We start from the raw sequence: 26,798 nt of genomic DNA on the forward strand, positions 1-26,798 counted from the left end.
GAGGGAGGCAGAGTGCGTAACACGCCAAGGGGACGTGAAGAATGGGACTCAACTAAGAGCACTTTGTCCTATCGAGTACACGACAGAACAAAATAATAACACCAGAATCATCCAAAGATATCTTATAGAGCACTGACATTCTTTTAGTTTTAGACATTCCTCCAAGCAGCAACAAAAAACTGACTTTGTCAAAGTGGAAACGGTTGTTGCTTTGACTGTGCAGAGTTTAGCTATGTTGATCACTAATGACAGTTGTTGATTCAGACACTTCAACTCACAAAAACAATTCATTTCCTCAGCACACAGATGAAAAAAGGCGTGTGAGCGCAGCCTGCAGTGTTCCTGTTGTTTATAGACGGTTAGACTGTAGCAGCTCTTTTATATTCTAGATAAGATGGGAGAAAATGTCATAACTCACCATTGACTAACGCATTTGTGCCACTCACTGATAATATCCAGGCTGCACCGGCATGACCTCTGTACTTGAGGACAGTAGTGTTGGTCACATTAGACTAACAATAGATAAGGGCATAACTAGAGATGTATAGAAAAATATTTCAATCTTAGAATTTTGATTTGGATGTGTCTGAATCGTCTCTTATTAGAAAATGAATACAAACGTCTAGTGTACTATTCCAAACAAGGATCCAAACATTTTATGGGCCATTCACATTTTGTACGAGACTTGAACCTCAACCAAGACCTTTACCGGTACAATTTGACACATTTCTGAATCTTTGTTAAAATATCGCCCGAATTTTGTTATTGCGTAAAAAAAATGGATATGGAAGAGAGGGTAGACTTATTGTTATCATATTGTACCTAAAAATCTATTAAAAAATGCTTGACAACTACTTACTCTCACATTCATTAAAGAGCATTAAGATAATTATAAATGCATTATATATTTTAACTACCTTCTTTTTTGCAAGAACAAGACCTGATCTTTTTCCTCTAAGTCTGTTTAATTCACCCATGTTTTTTGACACGACAATAACCCAACCAGATTCCAACTGCCAGCCGCTGAAACGGCCGAAATGCCGCTGCACTCGTGTTAATGTATTTTGGTGTTTATCTGCGCTCTTACTGCGCTCGGCTCAACCTCTGAGCCCTCCGTGGCGTCTCTGAAAATCTTTTCCTGAAAACAGTGTGCTTCCCGGGCGCCTCTGCCTCAGTGTCTATGCGCCGCTGTTTGTGCACTTCACTGGTGGGATTAAAGCCACACCAGCTAAACCGGCTTGATAATCTCTCAGCATATGGCAGAAAGCGTGGAAACATGACATTTAGATGCTCTGTTGGTGCGCTACACAAACAACTGCATTCACTAATAGTTATTACATCAATTTCATACTTTGATTTGGCCTTTAGGAGCTGCCAGAGCAAAACATCTGCCTTTAGTTAGTTATCTTTTACACCTGGGTCTTGTTTATGTACCTGTCGTGTCTTGTTTTAGCACTGGCACGACATAGATTTATAATTTATGCTAAACACAAGCGAATGACATTGAGAAGATATGGACAATAAACAGTGGAAGCCCTAGTTTACTTAACCTATTGATCTGACTACAAAGTGACAGAGACGGTTGGTCTTTTCCTCGCACAGTGCATCGACTGTTTTGCCTTACAAGTAACGTGATTTAGTAATATCTAAATAATTAAAGGGGATAATACATTTGCACGTTGACAATTTGTTGACAGCTTCATTGAGAGGAAGTGAGACGGAGAGAATAAATTGGCTGCATTAAACTAATTGTACTAATGACAACTGCCGCGACAACATTTATTTTTTCTTTTATGAGTAATTAGCAAAGCGCTCACCGTCAAATGTCAATTGACCAAAGATAATTTGTTTACTCACCTTTAGTAGCTAGCCTCAGACACTGTGTTTTTGACTCCTGAAACAGAAAAGAGTGTAAATTATGAATTGTTTAACTTTAATGTTTAGTTAATCCAAATGTGTCTGGGAGGTTATTTATGTAAAATGTGTTGCTTTGTTTATGGATGTTTGATTACCCTTTCGGTGCTGCTCACGGCCTGAAAGTAAATGTTGTAGTTCTTTCTTGGAGCCAAAGGAGGATTCAAGAAACCCTAAAGTAAAAACAAGAATTTATGAGGATTCACAAATATTAATGACAATGGTTTTTGACTTGTAATTGGTAAACATGACAAATCTGTACAAACATTTTGAATTTGTTTTGCCACACACATTGCCTCCTATATTTGCTGGTTGAATTAATATTGTGACAGTGTATTTTGCTTATGTATTGTGTTTAGAGTGAGCCTTAAATTAATAATGGCCAGTTTGTCTGTTGATATCCAGTTCCATGCAATAGTTTTAAAGCAAAGCAAGCTAGCTTCATTTTGAATATCCCAGGACCCCAACAGAAAACTTAAGACTGACGCTGGTAATAATGTAAACATGGAAAACGGTGTAAAATCAGGTTTAATATTGTTTGATTCAATAGTTTATTATGTATTGTGTTGTACATTGTTTTCAAGTTTAAAATAGATTAAAAAAAACTGTCATATTTTTTTCAATTAAATCTTGAGATCATCTCGTAATCTCCAGCTCATGCTCCACACTTTGGGAACCACTGTTCAAAGCAATTCTAGCCTTGGGTTGTACCACTACCCAACAATTGGCTGCACATAATCTGTGATGTCATGATAAACTTGCCTGGTAGGTCTTGTTGTCCCCCACAGTAAATGGAAGGGGCTCGGGCAGGTTACTGGGTGACAGCTGAGCCGCGTAGTAGTACGGAGATCCACTGGTAGATGCACTGTGGTAGGACACTGGCACCTGGAAATACACGCTCATTTAGAACATACAGTGTTTGCGGGTATATTTAAAGTACAGCATTATGCATTAATGTGCATGTTAATTACCTCAAAGCAGTCTGAAGAAGCTTGTCGACGCGAGCGCTGTGGGTTCACTTCCTCAACCACAATCTGGTATGCACTGTAAAAGCAAATTAATTATAGAGTTGACTGAAACAACAGAAGTAGACATTAGCAAACAGAATACAGTGTGTTGTGAGACTTTAATATTTTAATTACTGAATATTGAGTTCAAAGCCTGTGCCACATAATAACGAGTACCATTTAGTCTAAAATAATGTTTTTTTTATTGCTTTGATTACCTGTTTAGATGAATGTGAATGAAAACGACTCAGAAAATGTGGCAGAATAAATGAACGCAGATGTGTATCTACCTTATTGGTGCTCCTTTCGCTTGCGCTGGCTTGAGCAACACTGTAATAGTTGTTGCTGTTTCGTTCAAAAAAGCCTCTGAACCATCATATTCCTCTAAAGTAGGAGCTGTAGAAAGATAATCAATATTTAAGGAACATTCATTTCAGAGGAACAAAAAGACATTATTTGAGGTCGTACCTGATATATTGGTGGTGACATTGAGCGTGGTGGCCGGTCCGAACCCTTTAGAGGTGGACGCTCTGATTGACAGCTGGTAGGTGACTCCAGGGTGGAGTTGGGAGAACAGGTGATGTGTCGCATTCGAGGGTAGAGACACTGTTATACCGAGGCGCTGGAGAGGAACTGAAGGGTCGAATGATCGCAGTCCACTGTAGGTAAGCTGTGTTTGAACAGAGAGAGACAAAATACTGGGTTAGCACTGTGAAAAAAGTCAATGTATGATCAATAATCAATATATAAAACTGTACCTCATATTGTATGATGATGCCATTGGGTTCTGTTGGTTCTTTCCATATCAGAAGAATCCGGTCCTCAAAGGGCGTGGCTTTTAAAGACTGACTGGGAACTGATCCTGGGACTGTTAATGAAGAGTTATACAATCAATTGTGGCTTACAAAATAATCTTGCACTATTTTTGTTCATGTAAAATGAAGCTGATATCTCTTCTATTTGACCAAAGAGAGAGTCTAGAAAGAGTTTTTAGAGGAAACTGGATGAAGTACGAGCAAATGATGACATCATGATTTGTTTAAGTTGATTAGCGTCACAAACTAATTAGAAAAAAAGATAACCAGTGCAAATACTTGTGTTGTCTGTTTTCACATTGCCAGGTTATTCCTTTGCTTTCAAATATTATATGTTGCAGTAGGTGAAAATTGTCTTGTCACTCACACTATTGAGGCAAAAGATGTGGCATGTGTCCAATTTTGAAATACATACCGTCCTCATCTGTTTGAATGATAGTCTCATCGCTTTCCTTGCGTCCCTCTGGGTTGGTCAAAATCATCTTCAGACTCACGTTGGTGTAGGGAGGCAAGTTTCCAACTACGTGTCTTGGCGCTGAAATAGAAAGAAATAATAAGCACTTAGGATAAGATAGAAAGCCTAGAGAAAAGTATCACAGGAGCAAAATGGTGCCCTCACCCTTGGGGTCCATGTCCAGGCAGTCGGCCTTGCTGCGGTTGTTGGCAGTCATGTAGTGGTAGCAGATGGTGACGTTGAAGGTGTGACAGCGCGTGATGTTGTAGCCCAAAGACTCCCAGTCGACGGCGATCAGACGAGACCGGGTCTCAGCGATCTTGAGCCGCTTTGGGGTCCGCATGGGTTCTGGAATAAAGAGGAGAAACAACATAATATGAGTGACTACAGTATGTTAAGAAGTGCAATTCATATTTTCTTTTTGATGATCATAATATATTAAAATCTACAGAAAGTTTCTTGCAATATTAGATTTTTTTCAAATGCTGATATTGTGTATTGTTTGAAACCCGAGGGAAAAAGCATCATTTACTGATTTATTCAATAAATGAACAGACTATGGCATTAATGTGCTGTGTATTGACAGAAGGGCCAACACACCTCGCTGAGTCAGCACTGTCCCTAAGTACAACAACACTATTTTATGAGCCTCTATTCCAGCTCCTTGATGCCATTAAGCCATTTGTAAAATGCAGTAACTCCTGCAAGGGACGCCTCTGATTTCTATCCTATGTGGAGTGAAGGCTGTTATTGTCAATATAATCTACCTCCTCTGCTTTCAGCCAGGGGCTTTAATTACCTTAACTGGCTCATTTAACCAGATCGATACGCCCCGAGATCCCCCTACATTTACACACGCATTCAACAGGCTTTTTGCAAATGGGCCGTAGTAAATCAGGAGTACATCAGACTAAACCAAGTCTAAATCAGGAATAGAACAAGCCAGCAGAGCTGCAAGATTAATGGCAATCAAATTAAAATTGCTTTACCAGTCATTATCATTGTTCATTCATAGGCATATTTCTGTAATTTTGTCAATTCTCCTGGACACATTTAAAATGTGAATTTTGAACAGAATCCTATTATTATTATTATTGAAATCAGTGGCGTGCAGTGATCATCAATAATATCTAAAATTACCGTGTGTCACAACTATATATATATCCAAATAAGCTTGTTTTCCCCTCACTTCTGCTGCTGAAGCTTGGCTGAGCTCACAATGTCTTTTACTGGCCGCTACAGGCCGCTGAGTAGAACTGTGCAGGAAGCATGGTTCTGCTTCTACCACAGCGGGGCAATCTGTGGCCGTGTTCAGAGGTCCGTTCATGCTCCGCTCTCTAACAGGAGCTTCTGGACATGCGCTCTGAAGACCACACAGCCTCAAACCCATGGATCTATGCCAAGCCACACTGAATAAACCTGTGTGGGAATCAGGGATGTTTGCTGGTTCTGCCCTAACTGAGCATGTGCGAGCAACAGCAGCACCAAGTTTCAACAAACGGACCTAAAACCTATCTTTTAGAGACAAGTCTGTGTTTGTAGCTAAGGCTCTGTTCATGTTTCCAATAATTAGATGTTAGTTAGATGTTAATAATTAGAAGTTAGAAATGCAGGCAGTAATTTAACAACATAGAGCACAAGTTTTGATATGTGAATATGGCGCAGGAGGATAGGGTTCAAAGTCCACCCATGCATTTTTCATTTTTTTTTTACTCTTCTATTATCCACTAAATATTAATGAGCACCCCAGGTCTGCTTGCCCATCCACAAAAGTATCCGCACGCCACTGATTGAAATAATCTCAAATGTAATCACAATCACAATACTGGTCAGAACAATCGCAATAACATATTTTCCCCCGAATTGTGCAGTCCTAAAAGGCAGAGGAACTAAATAAGGAACCAGGCTTTGTTGAAATAAAACCCATTAGTCCTATATTTAGCACTTTCACACAATCAAATTTGTGACACAATTGAATTTGGTGCAGTAATTTTAGTTTTTTACCCCTCTCCACTGACACAAAGTATGTAGCCACAGCTATCCTGGGGGAAACTGACAATTGGTGTCTATTGCTTCTCTAAAAATCACACTTTCATACATTGGCGGTGGTTGAAATGTCTTGCAGAGGACACAGGAACATGCACCAGTTGGATCACCCAAAGATCCTGACTGAACCAAACACTAGAATTTTGGATTGAGGGTACTACCGGTAATTTACAATCGAGTGGGCCTATAATAGGTTTAATCCAGGGTGACACCAGGACAATACTGATCGTACAGGTCTAAAGAAGTTAGGATTGTTTTCTTTTGTACACAACAGTGGGCCAAGTCTTGCAGCAGTTCTTATCCTCTCACTAAATTTCCCCTCAGAACGACATGTCAAGTATGTTTACCTTCTTCAGAATCCCCAGCCTCTGCCCGGCACTGTCTGACCACCTCACACAAAACAGCGAGGCCTTAAGCTCCTGTGGCAACTCATCTATCAAGACAAGCTGCCAACTGAAGAAAGATTTTATTCAATAATTCTTGATAGATATGAGCTATGTCTCCAGCGGACAGACAGACACCCAGAAAAGGTGCCGTAAGATGAGGAGATTGTGGTTCAAGAGTCAAAGAAATGGACAATGGACAGGGCAAGAAAACATTACATTTTAGGTTGCCATATTACTGAATTCTGCAAAGCTCACATTCTAAGTTTGATAAATATTGGACAAAACAACTGAACTTACAATGCAATAAACTATTACCTAATCAAAAACAGATAGACCACACAAGACTTATCGAAACTAAACCTGGACTTAGTTAAGTTTAACTCAAACATAACTATAACTTAACCAGCACTAGACCTTTCTATTAAGTAGGAAAAACGACCTAAACAAGACTTACTGGGACGAGGCCAGGAATTAGATTAAATTGGTCCAACTGCATCAACCAAGAATACAGTACAAAAATTCAACCATACTGTCATTGTTCCCACCTCAAAATGCCTGCCATTGTCTTGCAACGCCCCAAAAAACACACCAAACTATAATTAAAACTATCTTTGTGCTGTATTATAACCTAGAAAAGCAGCCGCTTGCCGCAACACCAGCCAGGGTCACATCACTTGTTGACTCTCCTTTTCTCCGTGTGTCCTCCCTGAAGTTTGATAATAATAAAAAGACAGTCCACCTTAAAAGAAGACATCCTCTCCTCCCTCCTCTGCCATGGCCTATGTTTTTCCTTAGGCCTGACTCTCAGAAGGGGAGAAGACAACACAAGGACACAAACTCGTCGCTTCTTCTGACAAGCCATTATCTATGTGTCACTCACGCGCAGGCAGTTATTACCCCGGCCACGGCGCACACACACGGGCTCCAGGTTGTGACAGAATCAAGATTAAATCAGGGAGGAAGAGAGCGAACGTGTGTGTGTGTAAGTGTGTGTGAGTGTGTGTGAGTGTGTGTGCGTGCAGGTCTTAATAAAACTGGTAATAATAAGACGGTGCTGTCAAGGGCAAATGCAAGTCCAACTTGTATTTTTAGGGCCCACTAGGAAGTATTTTTAGTTTGAAATGTACTGAGGAGTCGCTTGAAATAGCCACTATAAAACATCGGTGCATATAGAGAAGAGGAATAACCTGTAGAAGAATTGTTGCAAGTATGTCAAATGTGTGTTTAATAATTGTTGCTTAGTACAAAAAAAAGGAAGTAACTATCACTGCTGGAGTAAAAGTACAATATTATTAAAATACATTTTCTAAGCTGTTTTTTTTATTTTGCCAAAGGCGTTTTGGAGATTGTGATTGTGCATCACTGTCTACTTTCCCCGTTCTATAAAACCACTGTTATACTATGAATGAACCAATGAACCAATCGCAGTAAAGCTTGAACTCTCAGAAGAAACAAACAGCTTTAACTACCTCAAAGAATTGCAATGAAAACAAAACTGTAACCCAAGAAATTTGCGACACACCGTACATTTTTCAACATAATATCGCACCCGCGTACACTTTGTTAGGCATTCTAGCTTTTATAATCAATCAATTAAACTCACGCAACTACGTATGTGTGCATCTGGGGACGTGAAGTGTCAATCACAATAAAAACGTCACCTTTGGAAAGTCACCGTCAGTCCATTGTAAATTGCCCTTTCACTGCTAAAATACACTTTATGAATACAAACAATTCACTAATAACAGGGCAGTTGTTGATGTGAAAGAAAATGAACAAAGATGGCAGGCGCAGGGGTCAGGTAATTACGGGCCGAGCAAATAGGACTTAACCGCGTGTGCAGCGGGTTAGAGGTCAAGACTCTTCATTTCAGTTATTGCTTGGTTGACATTTAAATGCAGTAAGATCCAGCGATTCCTTTCCTCTGTCCATCTCTCCCTTCCGCCCGTCTCCAGGTTTGGGATCGATACTCGCGGCCCTCCCCATAAACTCGTCTATTAGGGCCGGCGTGCGCACTGTTAGGCCGGGGTAATAAATTGTATTGATTTGAGGGGTTTCTTCACTCTGGGATGGTTTTCAACATGGAATTAAAACTAAATATATGGCCACCCCCGATCACTCACACACCAATACACCTGCATTATAAAAGCCATTTCCACCATGACCAATAAAGTATTGCTGCTTATCTCTGTCTATTTACTGTGAAAGTGGGCAGAGGAGACAATATGGTGGTGAGTGAAGAGGTAATGACAAAAAAACTGTGATAAAGGCCCCCGTTTAAAAAGTTTATTCCATCTTTAGTAACATTGCAGCTGGTATCCAAGTCCAAGCATATCATTTTATAGAATGATTAGGATGTAAACAACTATTATGTGCAATTATGTTTTCAATGGTGTGCGTGAACAAGCTTAAACTATTCTTAGCCTCTTTACTCTTAAGAAGTTGGAAGATCTCTGTCCCTGCAGAGCTATCAAAGAAATAAAAAATGCAGTAATAATTATTAATTTATTGACCTTTATTCAACCAAGTATGAATCCATTGAGATAGAGACCTCTTTGTCAAGGTGACCTGAGGCAAGATAAATATTGGTTATACTGCTTAAGTATACAACATTAAACTGTGTGTGTTTTGTATAGTATAGCATGTATTTTTAGTCCTGGTTTTCCTCTCTTTGTTCACTCCCAGTCAAGATGGTATTTTTTTTTAACATATATAGGTAGCACAGTGTTGAAATGACGGAACTTTGCATTTTCTTCAAGCGGTTACAAATATGCCACTGAATATCTATACCTATAATCATTTACAATACTTAATTTACAGCTTATCTTGTGGAGTGGGTTGGTGTTTGCTCATGAATAAAACCATGAATATAAAGTGTCACTGTGAGTGAAAAGAACTCTTTTATACAGTATTCTAGTTCTTCTGTTTGAAAAGCACTTCATCGTAGGAGGTATTTTAAAGCCATCCCGGACACATTTCGCTCCACTTTTGTTTTGAGATAGGGTCTCTCAGCTGTGCACCTCAGAGCCATCGCTTCTGAGCACGCAATCAGGATCACTGTTCAAAACTGGCGGCATTATTATTATGACAGAGAGAGAGAGGGGGGAGAGAGAGGGGGGAGAGAGAGAGAGAGCGAGAGCGAGAGAGAGACAGAGAGAGAGAGAGAGCTGTGTACAAAACAAAGCCCTGTGTGCTGAAATGATTCAGTGGAAGGAAGATAAAAAAGAAAGAGGGAAAAGGAGATTGAAGTGAGAAGCAGAGCGAGTACAATGAATAAAGTAAGATGAAGAGAGAGAGGGGGGGCATGAAAGATAGGGGAATAAAGGGAAGAGAGAGAAGAGAGACAGAGTGGGTAGAAAGTGCAATAGAGATAGAGAGGAGAGTGAGGAGAACACACAGAAAGGGAACAAAAAGAGAGTAGAAAGACAGGGAGGGATGGAAGAGAGAGAGAGAGGCTGGGGAAAAGGAGAAGAGGTAAAGAGGGAGCGAGAGAGAGAGAGAGAGAGAAAAAGAGCGAGAGAGCAAGAGAAGAGTTGAAGAAAGCAGGAAAAAAGAGAGGAGAGTAAAGAGAATGAGAGAGAAGGGGAGAGAGAGAGAGAGAGAGAGCATAAAAGGGTGGGGGAGGAGAGAGGGGAAGGAAGAGTGGAAAAAAGAGTGAAGAAGTGAAAAGGGGAGAGGGGAGGGAGACAGAAAGGAGAAAGAAAGAAAGAAAGAATGAAAGAAAGAGAGGAACAAGACAAAAGAGAAGGAGAGAATGAGAGAGGGGGGCATACAAGACAAGGGAAGAAAGGGAAGAGAGCAGCGAGACAGGATGGGAAGGAAGGGAGAGAGAGAGAGAGAGAGAGCGCAAGAGAAGAGTTCAAGAAAGCAGGGGAAAAAGAGGAGAGTAAAGAGAATGGGAGAGAAGGGGGGGGGGCAGAGGAGCAGAACAGGCGATAACTAGTCTGGAGCCGGGCCAAAAACTAGCGGGAGCGCATCCAACGGTGAACCACAGAGGCCGCCTTGTCCCTCTCTCCTCCTCCGCCAGAGACACACAAAAGGAGGGATTCACGTCCGAACTAAACAGCCTTTGTTCTCCACAGGCGCAGCTTTGAAAACATCAACAATAAAGCAATAAAAACAGAAACAATAACAGCCAGGACAGCCAGCGCCATATCACCCCTATCCAGAGGTGGGAATTAAAAGGACGTTAAACAAAGGAACATGAGAGTAAATTGATTAGAAGAAGGTCTAGAGTCTCAAAGTGGTGATGTACAGTTGTTTGGCGTGAGGGGAGGGCAGAGGAAGGATTAGTTTGTACATGAAAGACGGGAGAAAGGGAGCGAGAGGGAAGCAGGTTGGCAGAGGGAGAAAGGTAGAGGAGATCTGTGGCATAATCCATGTTAATCTGTCCAATTAGTTCCTGCTAATCCCTTCACTGTCATGGGTAAAACTCATTCAGCTCCAACTTACTGTCTTTGCCTCAGAATAGTGAAATAAAAGTGCACCTTTTAATGTTTTCTTTGACTGTTTTCTTGAGATCAACTGAAACCGCGAGTGGAGTGAGCAGGGTTGCTTTACAAATGCATTTTAACTGAGATTCCTAAACTGTCTTTAAAACCAAGATGCAAGCACTGGTGACTTCTTTAAAAATTTAAAGATTTAAGTGTATTTTTCCTAACCTGTGCTTCATAATGTTAGTTTAATGTTGTTTGTTTGTTGTAACTGTGTTGAACTTTGCTGCCGCTTTGCCAGGTCTCCCTTGAAAAATAGTTTAAGTAAAGTTTAAATACAAATACAAAAACAAGTGATACTGACAAAAGTCTTTATATGTTTTAGGATTATATATTCAAATGTTTGCAGTTCATCAGAATTCTATTGCCTATAAATGTCGAACTGCAGAAATATCACCTTTTAGTTTTCTTATTCGTGGGGATGTAATTGATAATATAATTTCTAATATCTTCCAAACAATTGTTTCATTCTCGGTTTGTCCTACGTGGACAGAATACATATCATATTTGTATTATTTTTGTCACTGTGACTTGAACCACCCAATTCGTTTCTATTCTCACACTACTCCCAGTGCATGTCCGAAAGGGGGTTTTCTTTTTCATTCCATTTTAATCCAACTGATGCTGACTTTGTGCAACATATGTGAAATGCCTGGTGTGAACTGTGGTGTTTAAGTGCGGCTGTAGTGGCTCTGTGGCTCTAACCTGCCGCGACCCAGAGGTTTGGAGCAGAAAATTCAGGATTTGGATTAAAAGCTACTTGTGTCTACTTCACCTTCTTATTCTCCCACTGCTGCAGCCTCTCTGTTCACTTCAAGTTGATTATTTTTCACCCTTCAGACAAGTGCAATAAATCACAGCGGAGGAAAAACTGAAGAGCGGGATAAAAGGAGGCACAGAACAAGTCCAGATGGATATGAAACACAAAATGTAATTTATATTTTCAAAAATTAACACAGAGAAAATCACTGTAGTAATGTTTTGTATAAAGTTGCCATAAGCATTAAAAGTTCAACTGAGTTAAACAAACTCTATTGATGTATGTGTCTTCTGTAAAGGATGACTCTTTTTTACTGTGCACAAATAATTGGGAGATTAGAACTAAATTAAGAAAAACATTTGTGACAGCTCCATGTTAAGCATGTGAGCAATGAGAATTTTACTTATTCTAAAAATATAGATTGTTTAAAAAAAGGCTTTATTAAGTTAAGCTACACTTGGAAAGGGCCGAAGTAGTGAGAAATGGGGCGAGAGGGTAGAGACATTCAGCAATCGATCAAGGTTTTAATGTGGCTTGATCCTTTTTGTTTTGCCAATTTCCAAACTTATTTATCTTAACAAATACTTTAACTGTCATAGAACAATATTCAGTTGTAGTCATTTCAACACCGTTTTTGAAAAAACGAGACGTTTCGACTTTCATCCCAAAGTCATTTTCAAATGTCTTTGGGATGAAAGTCGAAATGTCTTGTTTTTCAAAAACGGTGTCGAAATGACTACAACTGAATCCTTTTCTAAAATGGAACGGACAGGGATTACACCGACTTTAACAACATTATGTATGTATTAGATGTTATTCTGCCTAAATGATTTGCTGCGTAGGGTGTAAATCCATACAGTTGTAAATAGGCCTATTATGGGTAACTGCACAGTGTTATGCCTCCTCAGTCTCTTATTAGCTGTATTAGTTGTTAATGAAGCGGGGGGGTGTGGTCACAGGCCTGGCTCTGCTCCTTCACTGTGCACACATCCCAGAGTGTCTGTGCATTTGCATGTCATCATTACACCGGGCTAAATATTCCAGCTCAAAACTACAGGTGGCAGGAGGAGACAAATCTCAGCAAACAGAAAACGCAAAGGAATCATTACCATTTAAATAACATTTCCTCCTCTGTGTGTCTTTCTCTGTCCTTCGACAAACTGTTTGTGAGGCTGTGAGCGTCTGCAGACGCAGGAGATAGAGGAGGGCAGGGAGATATCACTTAACCAATAGAATAGAATAGGACGGATATTGGAACTACTGCATTAATTACTTCTGCACACATTGAAATATAGAGCACTCCCAAAAATAGGAATAATATTTGAAACAGTTCTAAACCCCTGGATGTTTAATCTCAATGTAATATTAACCACATTATGGTAAACAATATAAAGTAAATGGCTTCTCTGCTTCTGGACAAAGTTATGAGCATCAAAATGGTAATAGGGCGTGCGGCGGGAGCGCGTGCACCAACTGCCAGGATCGCCTCATTTGTTTAACAAATGGCTTTAACTGACCTGACCATTAACAAGATTTTAATGGAGTTGTGTTGCTTTATGATGTGGTATTTTCCTCTATGATTTTCTATGTACAGTTGTCAGAAGTATTGATACCCGGTTAATTACTGTAACTGATTAGTATCAAAAATAGATACTCATTTGGAAAAGTATCAATACATCACAAAAACAGGACAAAATTTGACCTTTCCTGAATAGTTTTAGAATGGAATATGGACCGATTCTCACAATTATAAGTTGTTATAGTTTTAGTTCTTACAATTATAATGTGACCTGTTGACATCCCTAATCTATATCAGAACTAGTATAACACCATATGGTAGTAGTAAAGAAAATGTACAATCTATGGCCTAAAAAATATAAATATTTTAAATATCATGTGGTATCAAAATTGGCATAGAGTAAAGAGCCTTTACTTGGTATCAACATTTAGAACGGTTTGTATCGTGACCATGGTTGATGAATGCTCCTGGATGATGCTGCTTTAAAGTGTGTTATCCTGATGCATTTTCAAAAGTAAATCTTGACTTTTATTAAAAGTTGGCCATAGTGTTCACACATGAAGGTACAGTGAACGTAAAATAATCACACTTAAATTCCTACGACATCTGCCACCTCTCGGGTTTGCACTTGCCTCCAGTTATTCCTTGTAGGAGACTGTGTGGGAAATGGACACAATCACTTTCTCTAGTGTGAGGGCTAACCACTCTGCCACCGTGCGTCCCTGTTCAATGAGATTCAAGACTCCAATCCAATCCCTCTCCTACATTAATTTGCTGATATCACATTAACAATATTGCGGGCCTAATGTCAGCAGACACGACACAAGTATTTATGAATGAACAAGAGGAGAAGATTAATTTCCTCTTCCTGTTGCACCGGAAACTATTAGATGCACTAGTCTCCAGAACAAGACTGACTTCCCATCCATCACTGAGACACACACATATATACACACACATATATACACACACACACACACACAGGGACGCACAACGATTGCCACACATCAGTCAATCTTATGAGTTTTCAGACCTATTTCTTGCCAATGCTCCTCAGCTTTGTTGTTCTGCTCCATCTCTCTCTCTCTCTCTCTCTCCCTCCCTCCCTCTCTTTCTCTCTCTCTCTCTCTCCCTCTCCCCAGGCCGAGCGTGTTTATATTTCACTCGTTTATTTCTACAAATGTCAGACTGCGTTTCTGCCCTGCGTCTATTGATCCACAGAGAAAGAAGAGAAAGAAAAAGGAGATTGGGGAGGGGAAGAACATGAACAATGGCAAGAACATGAACAATGCATAAGAGTGAGCTCGGAGATATGAGAAATGAAGGGTTTGCGAGAAGGTAGAAAGAGGTAAGGGAGGCTATAGTGTTTTTAATCAACTGTTTTTCAGCTCAGTGAACAAACCAGGAGATTTCTTTCAATATCCCGGCCTCCACTTTCCAGCAACAGAGTACAAATATTACCGAACCTAAAATATATTTGCCAGACACGAGGTCTGAAACCTCACAAAGTTCTGAAACGCTACTCGGGGATGAAAGAAGTATCAGTAAAATGGTGTTCACAGATGTCTGTATCTAACGCAGTCGTTCAGAGACAATTACTGCATATGTAATTGTCTCAATATAAAGACTAGGATTCAAAATTTGATTTGATTCCCAAAGCTACCGGTACAAGTGATTCATTGGCGTTGAAAAAGACGGAGCCTTGACTTTTAAACTTGCAAAACAACTTTAAATATCTGTGCAGAGTCTAGTAAAAACCTTTAACCTTTGCATTTTACTTTCCTTTTTTGTACGAGGCAAAGTGTCCTTGGGCCATTTCAAAAGTATTGCACACATTTTCAGACAAAAAAATCTCAAGTATTCAAGATCACCTAATACACTCTTCCATTTCAGTATAATAAAAGTGAAAAGGTTATAAGATATATGCTGTATAAATTCATATATATATAAAGTGTGAAGAGAGCGTCAAACGGCAAGCAAGTCAAACCCCACAACCTTTGGATACTTGCGGTCATAGCATGTGAACTTGAGCCACAATGGTGGCTAGTTTTATAGCTGCTCTCTTGACGGCATAATGTCGTTGTGTTCTTTGGCAACACACTCCGCCCATGTCGCCTGCATTAATGTGTTAGTACGACACTGTAATTGTGGTGGTTAAAATAATGTAAACAAATATATATAGCGTGCGATAAATTGTTGTCATTCGGTCGTTTTCAAGGCCCTGGAAGTACTAAAGACGACAGACCTGCACATTTAGTTCTGGTGATGAGTGGCGGTCCCGCTTTGCCCGTGCCTCCCTCTCCCGGCCGAGTCAGCAGCACCCTGATCTCATACTCTGTGTCTGGGTCGAGGTGCCACAGTTTATAATTGGGAGAGTTGACCGCGTGGGTCTCTATCCAGGTGCCCGATGTCATCCGATACTCCACCTGCGCGTCCAAAAGTGTTATGTACTCCCACTGTTACTCACAATTCACTCACAATGTCTGGAATCGAACGCTCACCTCTTTCAGTATAATCGGCCCGTCTCCGAATATGGAGTTGGCGTTGAGTTGAATGAGGAGGTAGGTGGGGCCGACTCCCAGGAGCTGCGGAGGGGCGATGGGGTGTGGGGGCTCTGAAAGGCACGGAAAGAAAACAACAAAAACACAGATAAGACGCTTTCAAAGGTCCTCACATCACATCACAGTAACAGCATTATTCAAACAAGGTCAGAGCTGAAAGGAGAAGGGCGTGCCACATCAAAGGGAAACGCAGAGACTGACTTGTGTTGCAGACGTGGTGTTATCGGCTGAAATGAGATATCCCCTTGTTTCTTACATGAACTGGTTAAGAAGAGACCATGGTTACAATGCTAATAGTGGTAATAGTAAAGGCCCTACACTGATGAATGAGGATGCAGGAAGTGACACCGGAGAAGCTATAAACATTGGTGTGAAATAAAAGCGTCCTACGCAAAGATTTGCTGATTATATTGTTAGCATTAAACAATAGCACTATTATGTCTGCACTGATTTACTGTTGCCATTTCTGGATCTACAGTTATTTCATGTTCATTGCAACGTTCAACCATTTGGATGAACCATAATTAAACTTACTACGAATACTAAGCTTAACTGTATTTTATGAGACAAAGATCACTCATGTTTTGATAGCGAAGTGAAGCGTGCATGTGTGATGTTGTGTGATGTTGTGTGAATGTGTTTAGGAGAGTGGGGGATAGTTGGGTGGATTGTTCTTAATTTTAACTGGGTGTAATTTTATTGTCTAATGTATTCCTGCAAATTAAGGGCTGAAAAATACAAAATGCAAAAACGATCCCAATAATAGATAAGGTCATGAACGTGGTTATAAAAGTGACTTCAAGTTAATCACATTAAAATGTTAAATTACAAGTGCCACCAACATACAGCATCTTAAAATGCATACACTATAATAATTCATATGGGCACGATATATAGATATTGTCAGTTGTTATTAATTCATTATTTGCATGTCTTTCATGTGTATTTGTAAAATGTCTTCTCCATCTTCTAAGTTCGTGACTGAGCTCCAAATGCAAAACGATCCCATTTTGGACAATGTCTTTTGTTGCAAGCCTTAACCTTGAAGTTCACCTCTGCTCCCTGTTGTTCTGTTCTGATCCATATGAATAAATAGAGAGTGTACACGAGTATGAGTGTGATGGTCCAGGGCCAGTCACATGGGCTCGCTCCCTGTCAGACAGCAGTGAATGACAGGGCGAGCTCACACAAGTGTACAACACACAGCATCAATGATTCATCTGCCTGACACGGAGACGCGCACAGATCAACACATGAATTCATCAGGAGGCTCCCAGTACACTCGACGCAGCGTCTAATCTTTTACATACCCTAAATCATTCAGATTTTTATCTCCCCCACTGCACACACAGAGCATGAGGCTACACTGATATTAGAAGGAAGAAAGGGAGAATTATGACTTTTCCAATTCAACTGCAGCAGCCTCATATCACTGTGAGATTTTGTAAATACTCGGGAAACGATGGCTTGAAGGTCCTTTTTTGATGTACAAAGACATTAGTGGAGCATAATCAGGCTTGATAACCTTTGGGTCAACAATCAGAGAATGTATGTCTTTATGAAGAAAAAGGAAAATAATTGTGCTGATATGTTAGTTTGTCAGTCAACATATCTCTGTCGCTATCGCCTCGTTTGAAGTGGCACTGGCCCAGACCAGTTTCCTTTAGTTCACTTTGAAATAGTTCTGTTAATGCTGGTCTATGTAGAGGTCCTGGCTCACAGAAGTCTGCTACTTGAGCGGCTGATGCCACCCAAACATGACATCAGACATCAAATGATTTATTAATAAATAAAACCTAAATCATGAGGCAATCTTCTCAGCAATTTCCCAAAAGACGCTCCAAGTTTGTGGCGCTGTGAGACATGGATAAAGCTAGAGTGAACAGGGGACTACGCCAACTTTTCCTGCATTTATTTCACTTCTCTGTGCCTCTACAAGACATTTTAACGTCTCTTTGTGTAAAGCATTGGGTTGGATCATTTTAGATGAGATGCAACGTAAATATATTTTCAATCTTACCGCAAGTGTTCATTCTTGGGCATTGATACACAGGAACAGCTGATGCCAACGTACGCTAGCTTTGTTTTGCCAAGTCTGTCATTTAGCACATACTATGCCCATAGTAGTAAGTAGTAAGACATATCTATCTATTTATAGTACTATTACACGTCCACATGCGTGTATAGCTTCATAAAAAGCAGCATTTGGAATTGCCGTCACCTCATTTCTCCCTCTGTGTCTGTGTGGGCCTGTGAATACAGCTGTCAGAGAGCAGCAGGCAGAAGTGTCTTTTTAAGCCGCAGATGAAACGCCATAGTTTGACATGTACTTTCTCCCTCACACGTGCAGACAGAGCCCCATCCCGATAATGAATGTTGAAATAGCTTCAGAAAAACCCACAACATGTCAGCGCGCAATACCATCAAATGAACGCGGTAAACAACGTGATCATTAACAAATAAAGAAATATATTTGTTTATTTCTTTCCCCGGCAAAAGGTGCGGATTTGGCTGTCAGCGCGTTCCCTTTCTCTGCATGAAAAGCCTATTGTGCTTCTGAAAGATAAATAATACACATAAAACGCATGAAAGTGGGTCATAATGTTACTCAAGAGAAAACAATGTTGAAATAGGTTTGATTTCACTCCCATCACTTGTCATCTTTACAGTTCATTTAAAAATATAGCGCTTCTTGCTGTTTTGTAGTAGGTTGGTTGTCACTATTCCTTCCAATATTAATGAGTGAACCCCCTTATACTCTCGTCGTTTTTGGGTCAAACGAAGAAAAACAGCAAAACAAACCAAGATGGAGGCACTTCAAATGGCGTCGCCAACTTGGAAGAGTCATAATTTTGTTTTATGTGTCAGTCTGTCTCCTCAGTGATGTGAAACTCCCGTGGCGAGGCTCGAAGGGGGTTGATTTGTAGGTTTGAGAGATCATCTGTGGTTTTGACATTTTGAAATTTGACAGTGTCTATTACGGATTTATTGAGAAGACCCTGACGCAGACTGTAGTAATTAAGTAAACAGTGGTGTATCCGGTACCAAAGTCATTCTTGACTGCTTGAGCCAATATTTTTTGACACAAATTATATCAATATGGCAATCATAGCTTTTATTTGTCAATGCAAGTCAAGTTAATCCGTTTTTGGAGCAGCCACAATGTTATAAACAACCACAAGAGATTCTTTGCCAACAGTCAGCATTCTTGTCAATAAAGTTTATCCGTAACTAGCCACTGCTGACATCACTACGGTGTCCACTGGAGGACATTTGACCTCCAGCTTCTGTATTCCTTTGGCCTGACAACTTCACACCCAAAGCTAAACGTGTCTCTTATATTTAGGTTGACAGTTCACCTAAATGCCCGTAAAAAAGGCATAAAAGAAACAATTTTGAAGCGTGTGTAATATTTTTCCCCATCCTAAATGCGTGTGCATGTGTGACAGTAATGTTGTGGGAGTTTTTTAGGCCATGTTTTTTTGCTGTTAATGCAAAGTGGCGTGACAAAGAGTTTGTGTGCTGTGTGTTTGTTGATGATGCGCTCTGTCGTAGAAACCAGAGGGCACGGCATCATGGGAGCAAAGCACTGACCAAACCGCAAGTGACACGAGCGCTGACAAACAGCAGGGTTAGACTCTTTCAGAGCTCTTTAGGACTCACTGCGGACTTGGGACGACCGGAGCATTGTGGAAGGATTTGTTCTGTGTGTGGAAGAAATATATGTGGCTGGGTGATAATTATTCATTGTTGGGCTGTCAAAAATCCATATCCTATGTTTGATACTACAACTAATATCAGAGGCACTGATACCAAAAAAATCATCTAAATAGGATAAAATTGAGTTTTTCTACTAGTATAAGTCAATATGGTAAAATTATTATTATTATTTTTATTTTGTGTTGACTATTATCTTTTAGTGTTATTTTAGTATTGCGCCTGTTCCTTAGAATCATTGAGTGTATGGAAATGCGTGTATCTTGTCATTGTCATTGCTTGAAAAACCTTTAGAAGAGTATGGGACAAATCACATAATGTCGATGTTGAATCTGTCAATCAGTAGCTGAACAATATTACAGTATATTTTTTGATAGGTCTCCGACAGAACCAGATGGCTATAAATAAATGGATATGAACAAATCAAATGCCATTTTCACTTATCAGAAATATCTTGATGAAATGGAAGCTTTTTTCTCCCATGATGCCTTTCCGCCAGTTTCCTCTCTCGCCCTTTAGAGGTAGCTCGTAATGGCACTCCTCTGTCATCTCCATGTTATAAATATCAATAGCCTGGCCCTACCTGTTCTGAGGCAATTTTACAAGAGCAGACCACTTTCCCCACTCACTAAAATGAAACCGATGCCACAGTCAATCATTTTTGATGCACACAATTTATGTTTTCGCAGATCTTTATGAATACATTTCCTGTATTATTAGTCACATTCATAGATAGCCCTTTACTTTATTTGTTTCTATCGCTCTAGTGAAAATTTGAATACAGATGTGTCGCCTGTAAAGTGGTCGTCCAGGACCTGTACGAGTCGTCAATCTTCAAAATATACTACCGGTATTTTAGTCAAGCAAACATACAGTCTATCTTTGATTTCTGGTGGTTCACATTTCCATTTGATATTTCTGATACATAAACATGAGAATCTGCTCCAACTAGAATCACACTCTCTTTCATTGCCATATCTCAACATAGCTCTCCTAAATCAATATTCATAATTGTACGGCTTAGAAAGTAGGCTTCCTTTGTGGTGACAGAAAAAGTAGCTCAACATATAATGCCCTCAGATATATAGATATATATACCTGTGTGTGTGTGCGTGTATGTAGATGTGTCTCCTCTATGTTTAGACCCTTCTGTGTGGATTAAAAAGTCATAATAAATAAACATTAGCAGAGTGTACTGTGCTTTTACTAAATCCGCAAAAGCTAGCGTAAAAAACGCTAAAATCATATTCAGCATTTTATTTAGAACCCTTAATTTCCTGCATGGGCCAAGTGAGAATTGCACTGGACATGTGTTAAAGCCTTATTATCTGATCTCCACTGGTTGACATACATATTTATAATTCCTTGCTTTGATTCAACATTGCTTTCTACATTTCTTATGAATAATGATGCACACTCCTGGGCTGTTTACATATGCAAGCTTGATATGTATATAGTTTTTATAATGAGATGTGTATTTACATATAACTTCCTTCTCCTGTTCCCTGCGGTGTCACCCTCCCATCACTCGATGCAGTTCTGCTATATTTTTGCTTTTGCCCCATTTCTTGTCCACATATCTAGTGTCTCTTTAAATCAATTTTAAATGCGAGCTATTGGATGTGAATGAATAAAGCATCCCATCAGAAACACACACATTGGTGACACCTTATTAAGCGCGTGTCATAGCCACATGGCAGCTGCTGGAGCACAGACGCCCCAACACAGGCCCTCTCTCATTAGGCTTTTGTGTGAGCGACTTACATTGTACAAGTAGGATGCGCGCTGATTGTGGAGAGACGGTTTGACATGTAAGTTAGCGTGAACTGGAGGATATAGACCAATGGTTCAAGATTTGATGGGATTGGCCCAGCATTCTTGTCAATTATCCTCTGGGCAAAGGGGTGCAAATTCATGGGATAATGTGTGTATTCATATCTATTGTTGACTCGAGATCTTTCACCGATGTGGGTGGAGACAGGTCGGCCGATATTTCGCGCTGCTATTTTTGGGCGGTTCCCCAGTCTGTGTTTGCCCATGTGTCATTCCTAGTTTGTCCTTGTTTGTATAAGATTTGTCTTTCTGTGCAGATTCATGAGTAAAAATGTAACAATTAGGTTAAGAATCTGGCTATATGTTTACACAATCATCCCCAGGGCTTATTTGTATCCCAGATAAATACATTGTTTTTTTTTTGTTTTTTTGACAAAAGTGAAAAGTTAATGTGTGATCGTTAATTCAACTTGAGATTGATTTGTGGGCCTTGCTATGGATTTTAACATCTAAATAATGGTATTGGCAAATGTTACATTAATGGTCACGGCAGCAAGCCAAATAATAATTAAAAAAAAAAAAAAAATTAACACTGAACAGAACATACCTAACTGTAATTGAAACCATGCAGTCCTATTGATAATGAGCTAACATAACCATCCTTTCTTTATCATATTAGTTTTAGTGGCAGGATTCAAAGGTACCAAAACTGGTTATTCACAAATAAAAGACCAAAGAAAGGTGACATATTGACCCTTACCTCTGACGATGAGTCCAGCAAAGTTGGAGACCCCGGAGCCGCGCTCAGACTGGGTCACACAGCGGTACAGGTCCTGGCCCTGGCTGGTCACCTCGTTCAGGTGGAAGGAGGCAGCAAAGCGACGATGGTTTATGTTCTTTGTCTGAGCCACCGGGATATCTTCTCCATTTCTCCTCTAAAATAAATAAAATACAGAGTGAGAGAGAGACGGATCAGCTGCCTTAAGGAGGGCTCAGGGGAGGGTTAAGTGTCTTGCTCAAGGTCACACGGCAGAACTGGGACCACATATTCTAGTATAAGTGACGCACACAATTTGGTTGATGATAGCAGGTCTGAAGGTCACAGCTACAATAGAGCTATAATGAAATCGTCAGCTATTAACCTCTTAATTATGTTAGCAGGGAGGATGTATGGCCCGGGGCGGACTCTGAGCGTGCAGAAGAGTGACTGAGTGCATTTTGTTACGAAGCTTCTTCCACATTCACTCTTAGGATTATAATACATTTTCTTTTCCCATTCTTTTCATGACCCGAACACGCTATGGGCTACGTTTTAACTGCTAGCATTTATTGTTTTGTTGGATTGAGAATTAAAAAGGCACAAGAAGCGGCAGAATTGGAAAAAGGGATGGAATTACAAACTGCCGGTACTGCTTCTTGTTTCAATAAAGGTTATGCGCTGACAATGTTTTATTTACAAAATGCTCAACATTACGACAAAAGTGACAAAAATATGGGCAGCACAACTGATAAAATGCATTTCTTTGTTTGTGTTTTGCATATTGTTTGTCCATGGAGCTGTTGTTTGGCTCAAATTAACTTTATATGGCAAAATGGAAAGTAATTTCTTCTTTCGACTGTGCAGAGCTTAACTAGCCTGATTGCTAACGGCAGTTGGAGATTAAGGACACTTCAATTGCAACATGACAATTATTTTACTCAAAAACATCGTATTTAAGGAGGGAAAGATAATCATTTCAACTGTCTGTGGTCCCAAAGTCTGTATCAGTGAGTGTGTTTACATGTGCACGAATAGCCGGTTTTTGAGCAGTATCCCAGTTAAGACAGTATTCTGAGTAATCTAAACACACTCTAGCTGCAGTGTTCCTGTTGTTTATCTGTTTTTTTGTTTTTGTTTTTAAATGTCTGGTAAAAAAGTACATATGTAGTGGAGTTGTAGGCCTTTACATGTGTTGTTAAGACAGTGGAAATGTCATTACTATTGATTCTCAAGCGTTTTTGACACTCAGAATGCTGTTCTCTCACCTGCATAACCTCTATATTTTGCTTTACTATGGTTTAAATCAAACCTGTGTGGTACATAACTGTAGTAGAGATGCTAACACACAGTCTTACCCCTCTAAGCGCTTACCTGTAGCCAGAGTTTGTTGTCGGTGGTGTCTCGTCTTGTGGCGATGCACTGAAAGGTGGCGTTCTGCCCAGCGTTCACCTCCACGTCCCCCAGGCGCAGGAAGTGAGGGGACTTATCTGCGCACAAAGAAGACGCACACAGGGGGAGAGTTAGCGCCAACGCTTTCACTTTTAGCAAGAAACAGAGATCATCAGTTCATCATAGCTGCGCATGTCCAACTTAAACAGGTCTGAGGTGAAAACAAAGCGTCACTTCTGCTTTGGCCTAGAGCAAAGAAATCCCTCTCCGAAATGTAAGGAAGTAAGGAATCAAAGCCCTGATGTTCTGAGCGCTATTTTCATTCTGCTTTGGTGATTGCAATCATCGTTAGCTGCTAAAAACGGACACACAAACGGGTCATGCAAATGTGTTCAAGCACACACACGCACAGAGTCCAAACCTGTGTGTCCAAATGCAGCTGTGAGGATGAATGCTGCCACTGTTTTTGCTCGCAGGGACTTTGGCCGTGGAAATATTTTTAGGCTACACTTGATTTACGCTCAACGAAAAATGTTTGATTTGAAAAACTCAACTTTTATATGTATGTAATAATTATTTATCATTTGAATTAAATTATAAAAGCATCAATCTACAATAATTCTTCTGTTTTCCCTCTGTTGTCACTTGTGCACGTATTAGATATCATGGTTTAATGTTCTCGTAGTAATACATGAATGACCTAGACCCATTAAATGCAACATATAACAGTTCACTGTGCTGAAAGCCCACAGTCCGCAGTATTTCTAGCTCATTAAAATCTTGTAGTTGCTTCATAAAAAGGTCATTGCTGTGATTTTAGAGCCAGTGTTTGAATTGGCCGGTCCTCTCTCATGCCAATACAAATGACAGAGCACGGTTTGATTCCACATTTAATGGACGTGACAGCCTTTTAGAACCACCAAGGTGAACCGTTTGTTGGTGAAAATTTCCCGTGATTCCGCTCATGGACATATTGACAACATTTTGACATAACAACCGCAACATACCAATACCTCAACAGCTGCACAAGAGGAAATGTGCAAGGCAGTTTATTTCTATGACTGGTAATCAATGGAGTCTAATAGGAAACAGAAATGTCTCCGCTGTGTCGACCAAATACAGATGTACCGGGTATATATATATATATATATATATATATATGCTGTTACTGGAGGGCAAAATACATCTCTGTTTTCTACATTAATGGACACTTGTTTAAAGCATCTAGGGCTGATTGTAGCAAGTGGACTTAAGGCTCGAGCATGGAGGGAAACTCTGAAGGGGACTTGAAACGAAGGGAGAATTTCAAATGGATTGCAGCCCTCATCTCTCAGACAAGACAGCTAGTGTTTGTAGTGTGTGTGTGTGTGTGTGTGTGTGTGTGTGTGCGTGCGTGTGTGTGTGTGTGTGTTTGCAAACTGCTGAGTGGTCGGAATCCTCTCTACTCATGATTGCCCTGGCTCATTTCTCGCTTCACTTTCCTCTATCCTTTCTTCCTTTCCTTCGTTTACAATCTCTCCTTTTTACTTCTCCTATTCCAGCCCGTATATACATGCCAGTCTCTCCCGTGTCACCTTCCCACTTATCTGCCCGCTCGGCTGCGACCGAAAACCATCCCGGGTACAGTCTAATTAGTGGCCAAAGCTATCAGCGTTTATTCAGCGGGCTATGGCTAATTGCTGCCATGCTAACGACTCACCGCATGGGTAGCTGAGCACCTGAATATCGTCCACGGCGATGAAGCCCACTTTGCTGTCCGAAACCTCCGCTTCAAAAATGACCTGGAGAGGGAAAATGGGGGATTTGTGAGCAAAATACAACAAAAAAGCACTTTCTTTACTTACAAGAATAGATGCATTTGTTTCTTTGTTTATCTATTACTTATCCACTTGATGTATATTTACATGTAATCCAAAAGTGCTGAAATTCATTGCGAACAATTGTGAACCTTTTGTGACCTAAGTGCGACCCCAAAATCTTTTGCCGATACACAAGGAATAAAAAAACAATTGGTAGTGACAAATAAAACCAATGTAATTTGTTTGATCACAGAGTACACCACAATGTTTCCAATGCTAAGACAATTTAATATGATTAAAAATATAAGTGACTTCACTTTAAAAAATAAACAAAAGAAATAACTTCAGGTTGTACTGCTATACTACTAAATTAGAAAGTAAATACATTCATATAAAAAAGTGAAGGAAGAATAGGCCTTCTGTCCAGCATGCAGTGATTTCGTTCCAGCTGTGGGTTATTTTTCGAGCACATATTTAGCTCAGATGTTACTTGTCTTATGGCGAATCAAACCTAAAATCTTTGACACCAAACCCACTAACAGGGAGACACTAGGTTTGACTTTTACGTCAAAGAAATCAATCATGAAGACTTGAGTGAATGCCTTTCTTTCCCACAGCCTGTAAGAAACTGCCTCTTGCACGCTGGTTGTTTTTCAGCTGTTTCTGCGTTTCACTTTCATGAAAAGGCTCAACAGGTGACGCAGCCGTGTATGGAGGAGGAAGTCGCCCTAATTCAAAAATAATGGCAGTGCTTTGTCTTGCGTAGCGAGAACTTGTGGATGTAAATGGCTCTAGTATATCTAACCATCAGCCCTTCAGCGCTCTTATGTTAGCAGTCTTCTTCTGTCATCTCTATCCAAACACTGCCTCCGTCTGTGGCTTATGGTCTTTGTTTTCGAAGCATGTTTGCTCAGAGGAGTGCTGTAATGAAGAGCGGAGCGGAGAGGAGGGGAACTAGGTGGGAGGGGGGGTGGCCGCGCTCACAGGAAGGTATAAGGGAGTGATAAAGCAGAGCAGCGGTTGTCATTCATCACCTGCAAAAGAGAAATCCGTCGCAAACTGTTTACTCGTAGCTTAGTGTCCCGAGCGCATCACTCGTTCCCTCGTCTCACCCCTTACGCTCATCAATATATCCTGTCTCCCCTTTTTGATATTGTTGGGGGAGCTAACGTTGTTTCGCAGGTTAAACTATGGATATTTAGAAGAGAGTTGTTTTTTTTTAAGCCAAAGGAAGCGAGTCTAAAGTTGTTTTTTTAACACTAGAGCAAAAAGTATGCTTTTGGGTTGTCAAGATGATTAGGTTATTAATCAATAATCGTGATTATCTAGGTCACAATATAATCATAAAAATGAAAAATTATTAGTGCGACCATTTTTGAAATTGTCTTTATAGAAAAGTGACAAA

At 40.1% G+C, this 26,798-nt stretch overlaps 1 protein-coding gene across 1 annotated transcript in view; it reads right to left on the reverse strand.

Annotated features, from left to right (window-relative positions):
* The window catches only part of ptprk (protein tyrosine phosphatase receptor type K), a 107,024-nt gene that overhangs the window by 25,225 nt on the left and 55,001 nt on the right, over positions 1-26,798 (reverse strand). Inside the window, exons 6-19 of the mRNA XM_072445534.1 lie at positions 25,294-25,375; positions 23,577-23,692; positions 22,206-22,380; positions 15,896-16,008; positions 15,640-15,820; positions 4,356-4,538; positions 4,152-4,271; positions 3,680-3,789; positions 3,390-3,591; positions 3,212-3,317; positions 2,886-2,958; positions 2,677-2,799; positions 2,013-2,087; positions 1,858-1,894 (exon numbers count right to left, since the gene is read on the reverse strand). Coding sequence (XP_072301635.1) covers positions 1,858-1,894; positions 2,013-2,087; positions 2,677-2,799; positions 2,886-2,958; positions 3,212-3,317; positions 3,390-3,591; positions 3,680-3,789; positions 4,152-4,271; positions 4,356-4,538; positions 15,640-15,820; positions 15,896-16,008; positions 22,206-22,380; positions 23,577-23,692; positions 25,294-25,375 — 1,696 coding nt within the window. The remainder of the gene's footprint in view (positions 1-1,857; positions 1,895-2,012; positions 2,088-2,676; positions 2,800-2,885; positions 2,959-3,211; positions 3,318-3,389; positions 3,592-3,679; positions 3,790-4,151; positions 4,272-4,355; positions 4,539-15,639; positions 15,821-15,895; positions 16,009-22,205; positions 22,381-23,576; positions 23,693-25,293; positions 25,376-26,798) is intronic.

This window comes from Eucyclogobius newberryi, unplaced genomic scaffold (genome assembly GCF_026437365.1).
Source record: "Eucyclogobius newberryi isolate DKJ021-1_F unplaced genomic scaffold, fEucNew1.0.hap1 SCAF_1, whole genome shotgun sequence".
NCBI lineage: Eukaryota > Metazoa > Chordata > Actinopteri > Gobiiformes > Gobiidae > Eucyclogobius > Eucyclogobius newberryi.